Here is a 20,599-nt window from a genome sequence, read left to right on the forward strand (position 1 = left end):
CAATTTATTCTTGTTTCGTGGATTTTATTTTATTACTTATGCTACTGCTGGGATATTTCTTGACAAAAAAAACAAATGTAACAAACACTATTATTTGCAACACAAATAGCTCAAACATTCAGTAATGCGAGACCTATTGCATTCCAAATGCTTGTTCTTGCCAGTATTAAGGCCCAGGTCACCCTTGTTGCGCAGGGAAACAGGGCTTAATTGATGGTGGGGAGATGGGGGGCAGACAGCCTACTATGGGCCTCAAGCCTAGAAGTGATGGTCCTGTGTAGTGGGAAGCGGAGCAAGCCTGCTTTGTTGGGCTGTAGGTATCATTGGTGTTGCAGGTTAAGAGGCACAAAGCCCAGAGTTGTGAGAGGCCAACTAAACATGAATAATGGCTGTTTTACCATCCTTTCTTGTTTGCAGCCAGTGTTGCTTTGGGCTTCGTACCAATGGCCCATGGGAAGGGAATATTGAAGCAGAGGAGACTCTTTTCTTTAGCTTGGGCCTCAGAGAGATGGCAGGGATGGGGATGGGGCAAGATTGGAGCCCATGTTTTTAACAAAGAGCAGACTGCCTGATTTGCAAGGCAGTAGCTATCATTAGTGAAGCAATTAAAGTGGCACTGGGGCCCTGGCGTGTGAAGGGCCCACTGCATCATAGTCATGTCTATCTTACTTTTCAAAGGAGGGTTGGGGCCTTGCAAGTATTAAATCAGGGAAACCCTTGCTGTAAAATGGTGGTGGGGGAGCTCATTTTTGATATAGTCTGTTTCAAGATTGTTGTGCTGGCCAGGCATAGTGGGGAAGGTGTGACTTAAGACAGCTTGCTACTCAGGGCTGCAACTATCATTAGTGCAGCAGGTGCAGTTGCACTGGGACCCAAAAGTGTGAGGGGTTCATAATATTCTAGTTAGGATGGGGTAGTGTTTTTGTTTGACATATTTGCACTGTTATAATTCTCACTTTTTGTGCCAATTTTGACATGCAGAAAAGTAACCCTGAAATTATCTCATACGTGCGACCCCTGAGCACAGTCCTGATTCTCCCTCTTTCCCCACGTCTTGCCATGAAGATTTGGAGGGGAGCCCGACTTTAAAACATTTTGCTTAGGGGGACTCGGAGCAAAAACTTTTGAAGTCCTCTGCTCTAGATGTATATACTAATGCGTTTTATCAAGACCTTTTCGCTCATGATGCAAGTAGTGATTTCCCCATAAAGAGTTTAGGAATGACTGTCAATGGTATCTGTCATGTCATTCGTTTTGCATTGTTGTATCAGTCGCCTGTCACAGGATTCGTTTCCAGGATATCTAGTGAAGGTTTGTGCTGTTCCGCATTCAAATTTGTCTAGATCCAAAAACAGCATCCACACTTTTCTGGCATAGGTCACCTGCCACCCACACAGATTTAATGAAAAAATATCCACATTTCCTAAACCTCGGTTTTAACAAAGACTGAGCCAAGGATGCAAAAAGCATCAGTCAGAAAAACTTAGTGGATGAACCTAACTTATATTGGCTCTCATAGCTTCTCTTCTTTCACGGGAGAGACATACAGTAACGTCTCGGCGAGAGCCTTCACGTCTTTCTGGCAGCTTGACTCCTCTACTTAACCTTATGGCAATGTTGTCCACTCAGCTGGCTTGATCTTTTTTTGTTTGTGTTTGCCTCTTTGCTTTTACACTGTCCCTTGCGACCTTATTCTCCTGTCTTTTATAATTTTGACATTCTCTCACCTGAAGTGATGAGCCTGACATCTTGAAGTTGTACATGGAACTGCCGTTGGGCACTATCTTGTAGGTTAAGGTTGTCGTGCTGAAATCTGGATCAATGCATGTAAAACCAACCAGGGTTGTACCAGTGGGTGTGGTTTCTGGAACCTCTTTCCTGTTTAAATAAGAAAGTGATAAGCCAACAAACATAAAAAAGAACAATTAGCATCATATTTAAATATTCTATTGTACAATTTTTGATGAGGTATACAAATTTCAGAAAATGTAGCATAGTTTTTTAACGAAAAATACAAAGAAAATGTCAAAATGCTCCTCTGATTTAGCATTCCCTATCTGTTCAAAGGTTACTAACACCAGATGTGGCTATTTTGCTCATCAGAACAGGAAAGTATATGTCACCAGGCTGCAAAGGAAGCAGCAGTCTCAGGAAACGTTCAGTGCATCAGGCAACATGCATAAAGCAGTGGTACACCTCAGAGTTTCTTGAGCTCTTATTGTGCATCATGCAGAGACAGTTCAACCATACACTGTCACTATTTCTCTGGGACATAAAGAGGTTGCACCGACCATGCTAACCTTCCAGGATCAGAATGAGAAGCAGTAGAATGGCTTGTGGCTTGGCTGCAGTTCTTGAAAGAGTTACGCCGTAGCAACAATTCAGGTTCCCAGTTCACCGAGGCAGTCTTTCTTCTCATCAAGCCAGCTTTTAAACTTAATAAGTAACTGTTGGAGCCAAAGCAACTGTACACCCAAACTCAAGGTTACACTGAAACTTTGGAGGAATTCTATCAGCAATGAGAGCATTTTATTGTAGATATTGACATCTTTATGGAAGCCTGTATCCTAAAAGGCACACCATCTCTCTGGTCCCCTTAGTAATGTCAGGCATCCCATAATATCTGCTCACTCAGTTTGTGTACATGGTTCAGATCTTCTTTTTAGAGTTCGGTAGAGGATGCAGGTGTTTGAAAGCAGCCCAAACCTCCAAGCCGTTAGGGGTTCTGCTATGCTGGCAATATTGACTTATGCACAATCTGCTTCTGCTTGGTGTTGAGTGTGAAGTCAATCTGGACCTGTGCTGCCTTTTGTGCGACCATGTCAGCCTAATGACTTCACTGGATTTCTGACAGTGTAGATCTCCTGTCAATTATTCTTACAGGTGTCTACTTTTGATTTTTGTGAGCTTTTTTATTTTTATACTTTCATTTTTTTCCCCATAATTATATAATCTGTTTTACATATTAGTCTTTCTCATTTGTTGCGTTATTTGTTATTTATTTTTATATTTTCCATTGACTGTGCTTTTCTTATCCCATGGAACTTGTGATTTACTATAATCTAAGTCTATGTCATATTCTGCCAAATAAAATAGTGGACTTTATGGTTCATCTCACAGCTGAGGTTTTCAGGGCCTTGTGACAAGGAATTTCAATATCTGAGCAGGGACCCATCTGCAGACCACCTTTTGTAGGCCCTCCACAATAGTGGCAACCTTATTCTCCTGTCTGCCCCATGTTCCAAAAATAGGACTTGCGAGGCAAAGTCTTTACCCACAACTATGAGTTGGTAATAGTGGGTGTACACAACACATCACAATGTAGATAAATTAGCTGTCAGTAATTGGGAGTTTTTCAGATTGAGTTTCCAGCTGACATCATAAACAACTTTAGATTCATTTTCTTTGCCTAGAAGTCATTTTCAATCGCTAGGTTAAAACAGGCGAATTATTTAAAGCTACCCTTCTATAATATATGTTAGATATGGCCCCCGTTTGGTCATTATAAATCATTCTCTTTGCCCCTAAATTGCCATTATGAATAATTCCTTTTTGTCTATCCAATTATCCATTGCTTTGATGTCATACCAGTGAAAATGTGCTTTTAATGCATCAACATCATAATAGTACAAAAGAAAAATTATGAAGGGATCTGAAAAGTAAAGGAGGGTTCAAGGTGTCTAAGATAGGGTTTCATATAAAACCTGACATAAAGACAAAACAAATGATTCACAAAGAAACTCAAAATATTGCATAAAAAACATAACTTTAAACTGTACACAAAAAAATGAAATATGTAATATGTAACAGCTAACAACAGAAAGACTGTAATTCATAACAATTACAGGAAAAATACCTCACTTTGTGAAATACATTATGCGATCAAAAAAGGAAGTATGATGGTAGCAACCAAGGGGTTCTAATTGACATAGATGTCACAAGCTTTGCTCTCATTGGTTTACAAGGTCACTCATAAGCTATCGTGAAAAACATCCATCTTGTTGACAGCTATCTATCTACAATTCTAAATGTCTCAAACACTCAATATAGCAGGACTTCCCTTTTTGCAACAGATAAGAATAGTAATGGACAAAAACTGACAATGCCTCCCACATACCTACAGAATTAGCAGAACATTTCTAGGTCCGTTCTCACAGTAAATGTATGCAAACAGAGAGAAAGGACCTGGATCTCTGTCAAGGATCAGAAAACCTATCTAGAACTCCTCTAGTTTATATTCATACAGTGCATCCATTTATTAGTCACATACCAAAACCATAAGGGTTTTATATAGATGTGATTCAGATAGATGTTTTTAAAAAACTTCAAGTGTTCAATTACAATTCCTCAATTGGAACAATGAAACCTAATCGATGGTACTTATCAATGTAACTTATTCATGGCCTTCTCAAAATAAATACTGAAGTTGAGAATAGCATTGATACTCTAAACTTCATGGTAGAATTACAGCCACCACTCACACGTCTATACATTAAATTGTTAGTAAATGTCACTTTTTACCTATGATTTCACTCTGCTATCCCTCACTCGGTGTCTAATGAAGGAGGACAATGTGTATAGAATCAGTGGTCACTTCATTAGAAACTTCTGCATTTGGTCACCCTGTCTAAGACTTACACAAAGACAGCCGGCGTGCATGTCGGTGGCAGTTCATTTACATCTGTTACTGTGACAGTGACTGTAATGGTGGCACTGTTGCTGTGGTTGTATTTATCGTAGGCTTTGATGGTCAGGATGGTGTTGGCAAGCTCAGGATTCTGTTCCAGGTCAAGGTTGCTGGTGGTACTTACCACTCCTGTCTCTGTATGGGAACCACAATATGTTGAAAACGTTATGTCCATGATTACCTGTTCCTACTGCACTTTTCTGCATAAATGACATATTCAGAGAATTAAGTAACAAACTATAATGCAGTGTCAAAGTCATTAATTACACATTGCACTGATTATTTTTATCTTGCCTTCTCCTTCACTCTATACCGAGCATAGTACAATCAAATGATTGGTTTACTTTGATGGCAGTCCCACCCATCCTCACAACCTACACAAAAATCTACTCCAGAATATCAACTACCACAATACTGTGAAAGTAAATATATATAAGTAGGAATAAATTTACTGTTCTTAACTCTGCATCTACGTACTTTGAGAAAATGTATATTTAATGTTACCAAATGTGGGGCTAAGAATATTAAATATATGCTTACCTTTATATACTTACCCTCATGATAGTGAATATTCTGGATATGATATTTCTGTATCATAATGTTTAAAACTCCATATTCTGGTACTGTACGTTTTAAATGAACTATAATGAACAGAAGCATTCCCCACGGTTAACTGAAACAGCAATACCCAATAGATTCTGATACTGCTCACTATGGGATTAACACAGGGGTTGTTCTGAAAGTTATACATTTGTTCTAATAGGTTTAAAACTTGCATTTGGAGTCAATTCTGATGCTCCATTCATTAAGAGGGAATCTCAGGAGTGTAATTAAGCATATTGAAATGTGAGGTAAATGTACCCATTTAACTTTTTTGGTTTCTTCACAGTGAAATTGTTTTTGGCCATGAAGACATTAATGCCCTTAGCCCTTATCAAATATGGCTGCGTTGTGCATTTCCTACCAAATCCCACCCTAGAAGCACATGTACTACTGTCCTGACAGGTTAAAATCTGCATTTCTTTCAGGGTAGTTTACTACCTATGAAGTGATAGCTAATACGCTAAAATATTCTACTTTGCGAGCTTCAAGCAACATTTACAGGTATACTCAACAAAAAAAGCCAACAACCATCACCCCCACAACATTTGAGAATACTGAAATTCTATTTGCAAGGCTAAAATCCTGGGCTTTTTTAACTGTTTTGCCCAACCAAGTTGAATTGATTGCATCCTTGCTGTATCCCAAACTAAGAGCCTGATTAGAGTTTGGCAGATGGTTTACTACATCACAAAGTGACGGATATTCTGTCTGCCTTATTACAAGTGCATTCTATGGTATGTCATTTGTAATTAAGCGGGAGGGATATCTGCTGCATTTGAGACGGGGGAACCCACCAGACAAACTTCAAATCAGGGCCTTTTTTCTTACCTTTTGCAACAGAAAAGAACGAAGTCAGGGTTATCATCTCATAGAGCACGTTGCTCCCTGATGCAGAAACTGTAGTCACCTTGTACAGCGGCCCCTTATTCTCAGCAATGGCAGCAGGTGTGGTGATGGGCCTTGAGTCAATTAAAAAACAGAATTATATAGCTGCTGAAAACGTTTACAGCTTATTACTTATTTTTAATTGTATTTATGAAATAAACAAATAAATCTCATGCTCTAATCCGATGAAAAGTCTGTCATCTCAGCCATTGGTGCTTTGTAGAAGATGATGTGTGGAGAGGGAGGTGGACAGAGATGGTTTGCAGGCTTGATCCTACCCACGCTCCAGATTTAATCCAAGATTTTGGCTCCTAAACCATCGGACAGGGTAACTCTCACCTGCAGTGAGGTCCGCATATAATACTTAATTGTGTGTTTAAAATAAGGTACACACACAATTATAAATGCTAGACTTGTTTTGAAAAACAGCTTTTATTTGTGACCATATTTCGAGCAGGTGTCATCTTGTAGTGTGTATCATTTTTCCGCTGTAAGATTCCTGTGTGTAGCATCTTCTAAATGTAGATAAACACCAAGAAAGTCTCCTAAACAGCAACAGGTATGTTTAATCAATTATTTACAAGCTGTAGTTTCAAGTTTATTTTATTTATGTTACAGAAAATTTATTAAAGTTTCTTATTAGTGGATCCAGGTCTATCCAATTTTGTTGGTGTGCAGTTTTTTAAATTCTGTTAGTGAAAGGAATATTGTGAGGCTCACAGGAACTATTAAGTTGCCACAGACCGCCAATCCAGATAATAAAACACCATGTGTATTAGATTTAAACCCTTCTATAGATGGATATTGATTTATGAATTAGTGCCTGGATCCCGAGGAGACTAATAATCAAACTGATTTTTAAGAAAGGATTTCAGATTAGTTCTGCTTCTTACAGTTACAAGTTACTATTAGACCTAATTGCCAAAATACTTGCTAATTTCACTGCGTAAACTGCTGGCCTAGTTTTTCTCACAGTCAGTCATCAATTCCAAAGGAGCAATGGGGTTCCAGGTGAGATGCTCTATAACTGATCATTGTGTTGTACTATGGGAGGTTTCCCAGAGGGCCACAAAGCAGATCGGTTTACAGTTTTGCTGTTTTGTGGATTTTAGGAAAGCCTTTGACTCAGTGTATAAGGCTACTGTTTGGAAGATGTGACTGGAACATCTATTGGGGATTACTATCACTCATGTTACCACTTACACAGCTTGGTTACTGTTTTAAGATCCTGCTTACCACGTAGCCATGTGGGGTGACTTCTATTTGCAGATGGTCTTGAAAATCCTACATTTAATCCACATTGGACTGTAGAGAAAAATCTGTACAATTATTGCATGATATATAAATTGACAATTGACCCTGATAACACAAAAGTGTTCATTTGTGGGGATACAAAATCTACATACGCCTAGTGGCTAGATGGTACTAAAATGGAAATGATAGATAGTTGTATTTGGAGTTCTGGTTTACAATATATTTGGCAAGGGATAGACATGTTGGAGAGAACAAATGATTCAATCAAACACATTGTTATCTGAGCTGAGAATGTTTAATAGTTATTTGGCGCGTTTAGAATGAAATCTCTTTTTAGAGTAATTGGTAGGAAAATTCTGCCACCATTCTCATACGGCAATGAGTGATGGTTGTGGAGGGCCATGGTGGTATTCAAGGCAGGAATCAAAAGCTTGGAAGGTCTTCTGTAGTAAAAGCTGCCAAAAAGGAACTGGGGGTCTGTTCAAGGGAACAGCAAGAAGTGAAGCATTTGATCAATTTTATGGAATGTGTGAAGCTGTCCAAGACGGAAACGTTCATGGGCCTTAGTTTCTGTGCAGTGTTCTCAAGCACTTGTAAGTTCTTGCTGTCTTTTGAAAAGAAATGTTCAAATATAGCATTTGTAGCTCTTATATATGAATTGTATATCTTCGGAAAGCTATTATACAATCAGCGATTTAAGAGAAATCTCATAGCTGGATTCTGAATATATTTCTAAAATCTAATCAATGAGCTTGATAGGGGCTTCACAGTACTAAGTAAAGTTTTTAGATATTTAGAACAATTTTCATGCCCAGGATGAGAAATAAATCTTCAAATGAAGAACTGGAATTAAACTTGGGTGGGGATAGATTGGTTTTATTTAGAGGGTGACTGCTAAAGAAGGCTTTTGCACATGTGCGATGTCATAAGTTTTCTCTCCTGTATTTGTTGTTGGATCGTCCTGTGTTTGTTATGTGTGCTGTTTTTGGTAAGTATTCTATTAGAAGTTGTTCACAAGCAATGATCTTTTAACTTCAAATGATTCATCTTGATGCGAATGTGCGATATGGAAATTTTTAGTCACATTTTGATTATGAAAGAAATTTAATTATATAAATTTCATGCAATCTGTATTTTTAAAATTGTTCTTTTTAATATTTTTTAGGGGTTTGGCCTAACAAACAATAAAGTCAAAACCGAAAAAAAAGAAAAGGAAAAATGTACTCTTTAAGTCATGTCACAATACACTTGCTTTTTTAAATTGTGTGCACCTATGTGAGTAGGTGAGCCATTTTTCATTCAGTGATGTGAGTGTGTGCGTGTGCAGATCTGCTGCTTCGTACATATTCACCAAGCACCCTCAAACTTACTATGTGTGTGCAAAATTTGCATTATGTATTCCTGATTACTGGAAACTTTGATTGGTCCCAATGTGTGCTTCGATTTCAAGTCAATCAATTGTTTATTTCGGGAACTAGCCCATAAAACATGCCAATCATCGTCAAACAAATCACATAAAACAGTAGTTGACAATAAATATTTCTGCTTAAAATGTCTAACAATAAAATCCCTATTTCCGTGATCTGATGAAAAGACAATTTAAAAAAAGTAGTGTAACAATTACAGTTGAGGCTTAAATTTCTTATATCAAATATACCCGAACAACTTTGAATAAGATAAAAGTGCTGAGTGAAAACATGATATATGGTACCAGGCTAGTGTAAACATATTGACATTACAGCAAAACAACAATAAAAAGTAATAATTCATGGGGACAATGCATACAATTTTCAGAACATACAACCTGACTTTTTCCTGCGTAACCACACTGCATAGAAATATTGGCCAATACCAAAGACTATTAGCGGACATACAAGGGACAAAAAAATAGCATGTGTTCGACATCCTCAATCACGCAATTACAAAATGCACAAGCTGCCGGTTTGGAACAATACATTTTCCAGCTGTTTGTAAATTTACTAACCAACAGTGTGCCCATCCTAAATTTTATAGCAACATGTGGGCCTGGTGCGGATGGGTCACATCCATATATAATTCCTTTGCAGGTTTAAAGGATAGAAATTCTCCCCTCAGCCCCCCACCCCCAGCGTTAGCGTTACAATAGTGTGCGATGATTATACTATTCCAGAATGGTGGTGCTCGGGTTAATTGAGGAAGGGTTACTTCAATAGGCACTCAGGCCTAAATCTTTAAGATGGAATTTAACATACTCAAATCAAGGTGTAAGGTGTGTTTTACCCAAATTCAAAACTTCCTCGGCTGCCAACCTATAGTGATGTAACTCCGGGGTGGATCACAACCTAACTCAATATAAAAGGGATTTCAGCAATGCCACACCACCAACCCTTTTAAGCCCTATATGGAAGAATAGTGGCGTTGTAGGGTACTCTGCGGTAGGCTGAACAGAAATCTCAAAAAACTATTTTCTTTGAGGATCAAACCTTTGATGTTTACGATCCCCCTAAATGTCTGCCACACAGAGTGCTGCAGACTGGATTTTTGCCCTGCACACTTCAATAGCAGGGGAGACAGATTTAGGGGTGGTTTTCTTAAACCTCTTTGTGCAAAGTTACTTAACTTTTTTTAATGTGGGATTACCCGTTTCTGGTTTTGTCAATTCTTACCCACAAATAGTCAAGTTTTCTTACCATTTGCAGGGTCGACCCCTTCATTGAAAATCACCTCTGCAAGTGCTGTGGGGGTTGAGTATTATAATCTTAGTCTTTGAGGTATTCACCTCAAAAACATGGATTTCACAAAACTCTGTAAATTTGTTAAGGAGGTTTTGAAGCCCAGATGGGGTTCGAGAAAGCAGAAAGGTATCATCTGCAAAAAGCAGCACAGAGATGGAACATCCACCCAACCGTGGGAAGCCGTGGACATATTCACTTAGATATTTAACAATATCATTTCTTTACAGTGAAAACAATGTTGGTGCAAGTATGCATCCTTAGCGCACCCCTCGTTTAACTGGTAAGTACAAAAGTGTCACATGAAGAGGGGTCTGTCTATCTTTTGTGAAACAGCACTTCTGCTGACTGACTTACGAAATTTGAATTAATAGTGTTTACAGCATTACACATCATAGGTCGATCATTGTTTTCTCACTTGCATTTTTTCATTAACACCCATAAGAAACTTCTGCACGTTAACCTAGCATTCCATGTGCAGTCATTAAGTATGAGGTCGAACCCCCTCATCACAGGATACAAAAACAGGAAGTAGGAGTAGATATGTGTATCCCTGCCCACCCTGGAAGTGATATAAGACATAGTCCACCCATAATCCTTCCGGGTTTTTTTCCTGTCTCGTGACTAGGACAAGGATGTAGGAGTAAGATGATCCCTACCAGGCTTGGACCCCCGTCAGTCACAACATTGGGAGGGTAAGTTTGTTACTTTATTATGTATAAGATTTCGGAATGACCTGTGAATTTCCAAATATTCTTCACAGTATATGTACAGTGCATGCACCATGATAATATTGCACACTTTATTTATTGTTTCAAAATGGAGCCCTGTATGTTGCTAAAGTGCACATACAGATTCCATGCCCCATCACTGTCATAACAAAACATTTTAGAATGCTGCTATATGTGCGTGCATGAGTACCCACACATGGGATAAGCCAAGCCTCCAGCTGAGCCGTGTACAGTCCAGCCGTAGAAAGTGATCAGGTGAACTGAGAGGTTTTTCGGGACAAATATCTAAAAGCATTTTTTTTATTTTTTATAAAAAATCTTAGCAAGATGAAAACATCCTTACGTAAATTTGATCACATTGTTGTAAACTGGTAGTATAATCACGTTGAGGGTCCCACTGCAGGTTCTTCCCTTGTCGTCTGTCACGGTTATTGATAGCTTGAAATTCTAAGGAAAAGCAAACCAAGAGTCGGATCTAAATCTGATTGGAGGCAGGCGGTCATATGTTATTGAATCAATGTATTTTAGCACTGTTCTTGTAAGTACGCTTACGCCTGATGCATAGTAGCACACAATGACTGACCAAGGAATGTGTAATTTTGTTCATGTGGACTCCATCGTCTTACCATTAGTGGTAGCCTGGGGTGCAGTTGCTAGTCCTGACTTGTGCTTTTTATCCCAGGGATTGTCTTTGCTACCTTCTGTGTCTACGTGAGAGTCAAATGAATACTGTGGATGGTAAAACTCATTAAAAACTTTTCTATCTCGTTGAAGGTACTCCCTCCATTATAAGGTCTCTGATGCAGGGATAGAAGCTAAGCCAATAAGTCAGAACAGTTGTATGCTCAGAATACTGAAAAGGGTTCATTATATTAAGTCTTCACTGTTCAACTCCTTTTTAGGGGACACAAAATGCTTTACACAACCGTTGCAAATTAAAACAAATATATATATAATGGATAAAGTACCCCCTGCCTTACATTATATGAATATTGCAAGTCACCGAAGAGTTCCATTATGATATAGAGCAACAAGACAAAGGCGGGTCCCTTTATAAGTTTATGGAACTCTGAGGTGACTTGCAATATTCTTATCATGTAATGCAGGAGGTACTTTTTCCCATATAATGCGTGATCACAACATCACCTTTCCCACAAAACACTTTAAACCATGGTGTGTAGCTCTTTCATATGAAAAAGAGAGTATGTTTGCAAACATGAAGGATAAAAGTAGAACCTCTTGTGCAAAATTAAACAAATCAAAAACTTGTTAGATATTTCTTGCAAAATTATATTAGAAACAATTCAATACAAGGCAGTTTTAAAAAAGCTGCAGTAGTTTAGAATGGATCGAAGCATACAGAAAGATTCTAACTGTTCTATAATTATCTAAGGAATGCAAAAAAAAAAATGTGCTTTCTGCTTTAAGCTAGAAAAACTGAGAAGAAGAAAGTAACATTTTATTTTTGTTGCTTTAAACAGCTGCTCAGTGACCTGAACTGCCTTTCACAGCCTGTTAAGTCATTATTTCATAAGCTATCATTAAACCTGGCCACTTCTGAGGTCTGATAATGGATCTCAAAATCTGATTTTGTCTTTCCATGCATGGAACCCCAAAGGTCAAATCCCAGTCTTGATTTGTTGTTTTCCATCTTAGCATCTTTGAATACTCAATTTGATCATAAACCTCAGTACATGCTGCATTGTCACTACATATTAAGTCCCTGTTTAACTCACATTAAAGTTTTTGAGTACTCAGTCACATTTGAAATGACACAGAGGGCTCTGGCAGTTAGAAATGATGATAAGAGCTGCAAAATATTTATTTGGGGCGTATATTCCACCAAAGGGGACTGAGGACTCAGTGGTGTCTTATGTACCTTTTGTAAAATATAAAGGTCTTGCCTAGTTCAACCTTCCAGGAATACTGCATGCTGTTTGGCCATGGCAGAGTGTCACTTGCATTAAACAAGCCTATTCCGGCTAGGCCCACCGGACACAAGAACACAACTAATGCCTAAGTGTAATTAGAGAAAATGAGGGTCTATGGTAGTGTTGGGGACTGGAATAGCCCACAATTTATTCAGAAATTCAGAAAACGAATGATGTTAGTAGCTCTCCTGGAACTGGCCCTCCTACACAGTTGGTTGATCTGATATGAACAGTGTAAGAGCTGATAGCATTCTCAACGGTTATTGGGTAAAAATACTACAACATGGGTTGAAAGTTTAATTCATGGAATTTATTGGCTATATTCTTTTTAACAAGCAGAGAAAATTTCATCAAAGACATTAATGCTCAAAAAGCAATCAGCCAATGTGTGTTTCACATGACACCATACAAATATATGATCTATAGCATTCTGAGGGCAGTTGGAAAAAAAGGTTGAAGATATTTTTATGAGGTTAGGAATGGATAGTGTGGCGTAGTACACTTGTGTGGTTGTGGTGGCAGCATTCCATACTGAAAACATTTTAGGGTACTTTGCATGAGTGGATGTGGCATTTATTTGGGGAGAATACAAATATGCCTGCATGAATACTGTGAGAAATTGGGTCCTTGATTGACTGGGATGTGAACTCTGGTCCAGCAACAGCCACAAACCCTTGGAGGGTAAACCACAAAAAAGTCTGCATTTTCAAAATTGTAATGAAAAATCCTACTTTACTATTAAAGAGGGTTTATCATTACAATTTCATGGGAAAAAGCCTTTACAACGTAAACGTTACAACGCATGCCATTACAACGCATGTCATTACAATGCAAAAGGCTTGTTTCAGGGAGTAGAAGGTGTTGGAGTCAACCCCAACACCTTCCCTACTGTTGCACAGACTGGAGTTGGAATAGTAAATTATACTATTCCAACTTCCAGCGCACCCCGACAGCAAGTTGGGGTAAAGGTATGCGTTGTAACGGCATGCATTGTAAAGGCATGCGTTGTAACGTCATACAACCCAATTTCATAGGCATCAAGCATGAGATATCTACTTGATCCCAATTAGGAAATACAGATTGTTAAATGTAATAAGGTGTCCGCAATGTTATCCTATGGGAGGGGTAGATCTCACATTAGTGAAAAACAAATTAGGGAGTTTTTCACTACCAAGATATGTAAAACTTAACAGTACATGTCCAACCTTTTACTTACACAACACCCTGCCCTGTGGGCTACCTAGGGCCTACCTTAGGGGTTACAGATATGTAATAAAAGGGGATTTTAAGACTTGGCAAGGGAAGGGGGGTTTAAATGCTGCCTGCACTGTGAAACATGTATTGACTTGTAAGCAGACACTCCATATGTCACTGAATGTATGGCCCCCAGGGCAGCTGCGAGTTTGCAGCTGCTCTGGGGGCAATGCATAATGGGACACACTATCCTGGTCTCTGCCAAGTGCACTTTATGAAAGGTGAGCAGTGGCACAAACATAGACAGTGCACCCTATTTATGATACGGGCCCAAAGGTATGCTTGGTAATTAAGAGATGTGTTATTGACATTAAGGCTAGACAATGCAGAAAGGTTATCTATTTATATAATTTATTCCTCATTCTGTTGTCTGAGTTACTAGTGACTAGCTACTTTTCAATGATTTGAGTCCTATGTTAGAAGATGTGATTTCTTATGCCGGCATAACAAAGCCAAGCAAAATTTAGCGTCATTTCAATTGTCATCTTCATCATGCTAATTAGTGATCTTGAAGCATGAAAAATCCTACTTATTTTTGGACCCAGATGTTGACAAGTATGGAGCAATAACTTATTGATACTGTGCTCCTCCCAGTCTGTTCTGGCTCTCTGTCTAGTGAACCATGTTCATGAGTCAGGAGAAAGACCCAAAGGGAGTGAGAAAGATCGAAAGAAGGGAAAGAGAGAGGAGAAAGATAGAATGAGAAAAAAGAGAGAAGAGAGAGAGAAAGAAACAGGAATCTGACAGAGTGAAGCAAAAGATAAAGAGGAAAAGAGTGACAGGAAAAGAGACATAGATTGACTCTTAGGTCCTTACTTAGAGTTTGATGGATGGAGGGTTCTTTCTTGTACATCACCAGAAGGTTGTTTATGGCGTTGACGAAGAGGTAAAAAAGCATTACACTGTCCACCCTAAATAGGATGGATTGTTAATGTCCTCCCTACCACGGCCCCTACTCCATCGGTCTCTCAGAAAAAGTATTCCATTGACAGAGTCCATGGGGTCTCCATTGATGAAATACTAAAGATCAACTCGTCTCTAAATGAGACATGCAGACCTATTGTGTTTGCGACAAAGTACCTAGGCCCGTAGTCTGTTGGTCTTTTCTGGGGTTTCAGAGTAACCGTTATCAACCTCCTCTCCTGCACTTTCTTCCTCCCACAAGAGATAGGAGTGAAGAATACCTTTGCCTGACTTGAAAGAAGAGCATAGTTCAGAGAGTCAGGAATAAAAAAAAAAATGTAAGACCACTATACACCGATGGACAATAAACATTAAAACTAGGGGTGGGCGGAATTTGCGAAATTCACTTTCGCAAAGTATCGTGAAAATGTTAAATATCTCCGCAAACACACGGAAATATTGCGAAGGTGCGGAAGTTTTTTTTCCGCCCGTTCGCGGTATTTTCTTTGTGATCGCGGCTCGCCAACTTACCCATGTGGTTGCTCACGGGCGCGACCATCTTGTTTTCACTTGTCCCGCCCACTCGCGTTTGATATGACGCGCCCGCGCCCTCACGCTCTCGCTCGCGGTGGAGAATGACGTGTTCGAGATCTCAATCATCTCATACTCTCGCGGTGCATGAGCGCGAGAAGAAAGATGTGATCGCGCGACGAATGATGTGATCGCGTGACAAATGAGGTTAATGCGGATGCGAACTGTCGCGAGACAGTGCAAATGGCTACCAACAATCCAACATCTCGTGGAGAACGCGACCGGATCGGGAAAACTTGTCGGCGAATGTGGGGATTCAGGTAAGGCGAACGCGCGCATGCGAGAATATATTTTTTTACAGCGCGAGCAAGACAAAAATTTCCGGTAAGATGCGTATTGCGGAAATTTTGACATTTTCGCGCTCTCCGTGGAACGCGAAAATGTCAAATTATCGCAATTTCCGGGAGTGGAACGGAATTTTCGCCCAGGCCTAATTAAAACATGGGCTTGACTGGGACCCAACAACTGACCTAAAAATGTTTTTTATATGAGTCCCAGATTGCACAGAATGAGCAGACATGTCTGACCCTCTGCCTACCTCTAAGGAAGAATTAAGCCAAATAGTGCATAGTAGAGCACAATTTTCAAACTATATAGCCACAGATTTTAAGGGCAATTGTAAAGAAAAAATAATATTATTTGAAATATGTTTAGTTCTGGCACAGTGGCCATGAAGCAAATCATGTATCCCCCAGTGGATGTGGATGCCATTTGCCAAGCTTATTAACCTAAAAATTGTGGCAAGACATTACGCTGATAATTGTTCCTGTGCCAGTTGATAGCCCATTAATTTATTTTTGTCCTAGAAAATAAAGAACGGTCAAAAGTTGCTCAAGCATTCCAAACTTATGTATGATGTTGATACTGTTTGGTGCGGCAAACAGTGTGTTGCCCTGTCTCCTCCTTGTTCCCTTGGAGGGATGCAGGTAGAAACAACCAAGGGGGCAGATTTACAAGCCCCTTGCACCAATTTTGTGTCACTTTTAACATGGGAAAAGTGACGCAAAAGTGGCTTGTAAATCTGCCCCTAGGAGCCTAGTACAACATTGCACCTGAACTTTTTTTTTTGTTTTTTTTGTTTTTCTTTTCCCTTTTTTTTTTCTTTTTTTTTTTTTTTTTCATTTTTAAAAAGTTTTTATTGAACAGTAAAAAGGATACAAGCATGGGCCTACAACCACCGGGGCCGGCCGCTAGAATCAAAAAGGATCACACAGTGTTAAAGTCATTAACCGGCCATGGGGCCCAGCCCATTACAGAAGGTCCGGCTACACATAAGGGAATCAGGATACATACATTTAACATACATAACAACTAAAAAAAAAAAAAAAAAAAAAGGCGAGGCGTAGTGACATGAAGTGGGCGTCAGACTACAGCAGGGGGACTTCACATCCGACCACCAGATGGCGGTCAAGGGGAAGGAGGACTAAGAGGTCAGGGGGGGTTCACGGGAGAGCCAGGTCTACACTCGGATATTCCAAATACGCAAGGAACCATCACGGGTCAGGGGGACAAGGCAACCTCGGAAGTGTCCACCAGGGGGGGAGCACAGATATTCCCCCGATACTCATTCCATTGTCCCCAGATTCTACCCCATGCCCCCGGTTTACCACGAGCCACATACACAGTCTTCTCCCTGAACATGCACCAGTCCATGTTCTCCATCCATACAGACACGGTGGGAGGCCGCTGGGAACCCCAAAGCTGCGCTATATCTCTCTTGGCAATCATGTTCCCCAGGGCCGCCCACCGAGTCTGGGCCGCGTTATAATCATTGGGCTCCCACACATTCAGAACACAGCGACGCACCTCGCACCTGAACTTTTTAACCTCTGATTTAAAAGAAGGGTTCAGCATTAACCATTAGCCCGTCCTTACAGATTTCACCACAACAGGAGGGGAGATCTGCCTTCGTGCCAGTTCAGTCCTTAGTTTTGCCATCCTAGAGCCAGAACTGGTAAATCACAGCCAGTTCTAAGCCTCTGGGTGAGCATAATTCAAATTTAGACAGAAAAGTTGTACAAAGTTCACAAGTGCGCGACTTTATGAATTGCAAAGTTAATCAATTAAGCAAAATCTCTCCTGTAGATTAATTCTCCTGCTAAAGATACAAAAGGTTTTGCAGGCAAATTCTCCTGCAAATGTAGGTGTTTATTAAAGCTCCTGAAGTCAGTCCCATCTTAGACAGGTGCCTATGCGACCAGGGCCAGTTTAGAAATAACGTATGAGTTTAAAACATCTGCTGCAGAGTTCCTTGTGTGTCCAGCAGTTTTCAGGCAACATTAAAAATGCCAAGACAACTGTAGTGATTAATGTAAATACTGGAGAGAGATAAAGTTTTGTCTAGTGGCAATTTTGACTCATAAAGTGGTGCAGATTGTTAATATTCCTACAGCAAATAATGTGTACCATGTTATGTGAATAACTCATTGAGTTGCAGCTTTTGTCACAGACATCCTTTTGTGAGTTGCAGTTCATAAGTTACAATCCCAATATAGCACAGTGGCCTATGAACTGTCAACAAAGAGCTGCATGCAAAATACATGGTATAGTCTTTCATCATCCTAATGTTACTAAACAGGGTTTGTTTAGGTAGGAATGCATTCTTAATAGTAAAGCCAACCTCAACCACTGTGGAACGTTTTAAATCCTGCGTTTGTGTTTCTCCAGACCAAATACTCTTAAAATATACTGCCCACTAGTATGAATGAAATGTGATTCCTACACCTTGTAATCCCTGCAGTTTTATGCAATATTTCCTACAGACTGATTTACACACGTATGATTCATTGTCTCTGTATGATGTGTGTGTGATGTAAAGTGCTTTGACACTGGTTTTAGCAGCTCTGTAAAACAAATTAAATGCATGTGAGAAAGGAGCTATGAAGAGATGAGGGTCACTTTTGTAGATTTATAGTGAGAGAATCCATGGAGAAGGAGGCCATGGGGGGGCACCAAAAAAGAGTTTTGCACCAGGTAGCACCAGAGCTAAAGCTGACCATGTAAGCAACGATCTGTAGCAGAGTTAGTTACATGTCAGGCCAGTGCTACTGTTGGGAAGGAAATCAAACGTGAAGAAATTACGCTACAGAAGACATCAGTAGAAGGTGATACAAAATTATAGGTGGTGAAAGAGCAGTGCAGGCCCAAATCCCATGCTGATGCAAGAGACATGAAGAGTTCACTAGAAAATAGAGTGCATGACCAGCAAGGTCTTAGTTAAAAGAAAACCCGTGTTTGTAAGCCTGAAGGATTTTATAGTCTCAGCACACAAGCACGTATTCTGTTGTCCCAGTGAATTGAAAACATGATTGAAGAATAGGAGCAGGAGATTGAATTAGCCAAGAGTATACAGAATCTGATAAAAACTCCTGGGAGCAGAACAATAAAAAACACACGCAAATACAAATACATTCAAAAGAAGTAAATACATGGTTTGTTAAACATAGTTAGAATTACAATAAAGAATGTGTAAAAAAAGGTCAGGAGTTTAGGGACACAGGTGAAGTGATGTTTTGTAACAAAAATGATACTGCTAAATAACCTATTATTTGACCTTTTGCAATACGCATTGTTCATGTTGCTATTTAAGTGGCTGCAAATTGAGACCAGCTGTTTACCTGTGTGGAGATAGCTACTCTCCCTTCCGCAACAGTAAATCTGCTTTTGCCTTGCCAAGGGGAGTCTTGTCTTTTTGTTTATCCTAAGTTACCCTGCAACACTTCTAAAACTCATTTTTGTCTATTGAGGTCATTTACATGTCAAGAAGATCAGGCAGGTGCCTCTGAAAAATGATTAGTGCTTGGGCAATGACAGTCAAAGACCATTTGGGGGCTCAGAAAGGCAAGTTAGGCTGGTTAGCCTCATATGTGGCAGATCTGCCGGGACTCAGTCAAATACAGTCAGACTGAGGCATGAGGTGGAATCAAGACTACGCAGCCTTAGTTTATGGCAATCCTGAATTTCATCAGAACCAGCTGCGACCTTCTGAAAAAAACTTTGGGCACTGCCAGTTATTATTTTATAAATTAAGAACTGGACTATACATACCCACTTCTTAAACTTGTGCTATTTTTTTCCTATTAAGTATAAAAGGTCATAATGGCCATGTCTACAAAGGCCTTACGACTGAACCTGCACACGCTCATAGCTGGCTCTTGTTTCCCTTCGCCTTCCTGTTTTTTAGCTCTTCGCATCTCCCTTTGGTGCTTACAGAATATATTATCTTTACAGAGTGGGTGGGAGTACTGGGACTCTCGATGGATCCAATCGTTCAGCTTGAAAGAATCATGGTGCAATACATTACTCATCTTTTGCTTGATTTTCATTGTCTTATGAACAAATTTAGAACTCTGGACAGTGACTGTCAAACAGGTGGAATTCTGGCTTTTAGCTACATTTTGTTTGTAGGGAATCTTGACCTGAAAACCCCAATGGTAAAAACAAAACTACAAGTTCCAGAATACAACATTCGTTTGGTTAAATGCCAAGACTCTAATGGTGTCACACATGACATACAGCCAGTTGCCAACTATGAATGGAACACCAAGTAAGTTGCCTATTTGAAATTTCTGTCTTTTGCTTTCTAACTCATGAGCAGGAAATCAGATAACATGGAAACTCAAGAGCATGGAACAAGCATTTACTGAGTATTCCCTTTGTTAAGAAAAGACAGGCCACATATATTGAAATGTAAGTTGTAAGACAAAAGACCACTTGTTATTCCGAGCAGTGCCCTCTTACTTAAGGATTTGTGCCTGTCAGTCCTGGTGCAAAGTTTCAGGAAAGGTGAGAAGTCATTGACCCCTAAACTCAGCATTTGGTGGATATAGAAAACAAGACTGACCGTGCCCAGTGCAACTCGGACTCCAGTACAAGCTTACAGAACACAGAACAGAACATGTGTGTATAAACCCACAAAAAGATCCCATCCCACCATTGGAGGAATTGGACTGGAGGGCCCGCTGCAGTTACATTTCAGTTCAGATTAATCTGAAAATGAAAGACAAAGACCCCCTAAGGGGAGGCAGTTCTTTTCTCCCACCATGTCAG

The 20,599-nt window shown here is 39.7% G+C and overlaps 1 protein-coding gene across 2 annotated transcripts in view; it reads right to left on the reverse strand.

Moving 5' to 3' along the window:
• Positions 1–20,599, reverse strand: part of CDHR4 (cadherin related family member 4) — a 392,851-nt gene that overhangs the window by 287,898 nt on the left and 84,354 nt on the right. For both annotated transcript variants that reach the window (XM_085625056.1, XM_085625057.1), the window contains exons 6-9: positions 11,215–11,318; positions 6,119–6,249; positions 4,639–4,822; positions 1,728–1,878 (exon numbers count right to left, since the gene is read on the reverse strand). In XM_085625056.1, the coding sequence (XP_085481182.1) occupies positions 1,728–1,878; positions 4,639–4,822; positions 6,119–6,249; positions 11,215–11,318 (570 nt within the window). The remainder of the gene's footprint in view (positions 1–1,727; positions 1,879–4,638; positions 4,823–6,118; positions 6,250–11,214; positions 11,319–20,599) is intronic.

The sequence above is a fragment of the Triturus cristatus genome, chromosome 9 (genome assembly GCF_964204655.1).
Source record: "Triturus cristatus chromosome 9, aTriCri1.1, whole genome shotgun sequence".
In the NCBI taxonomy this organism is placed as follows: Eukaryota; Metazoa; Chordata; class Amphibia; order Caudata; family Salamandridae; genus Triturus; species Triturus cristatus.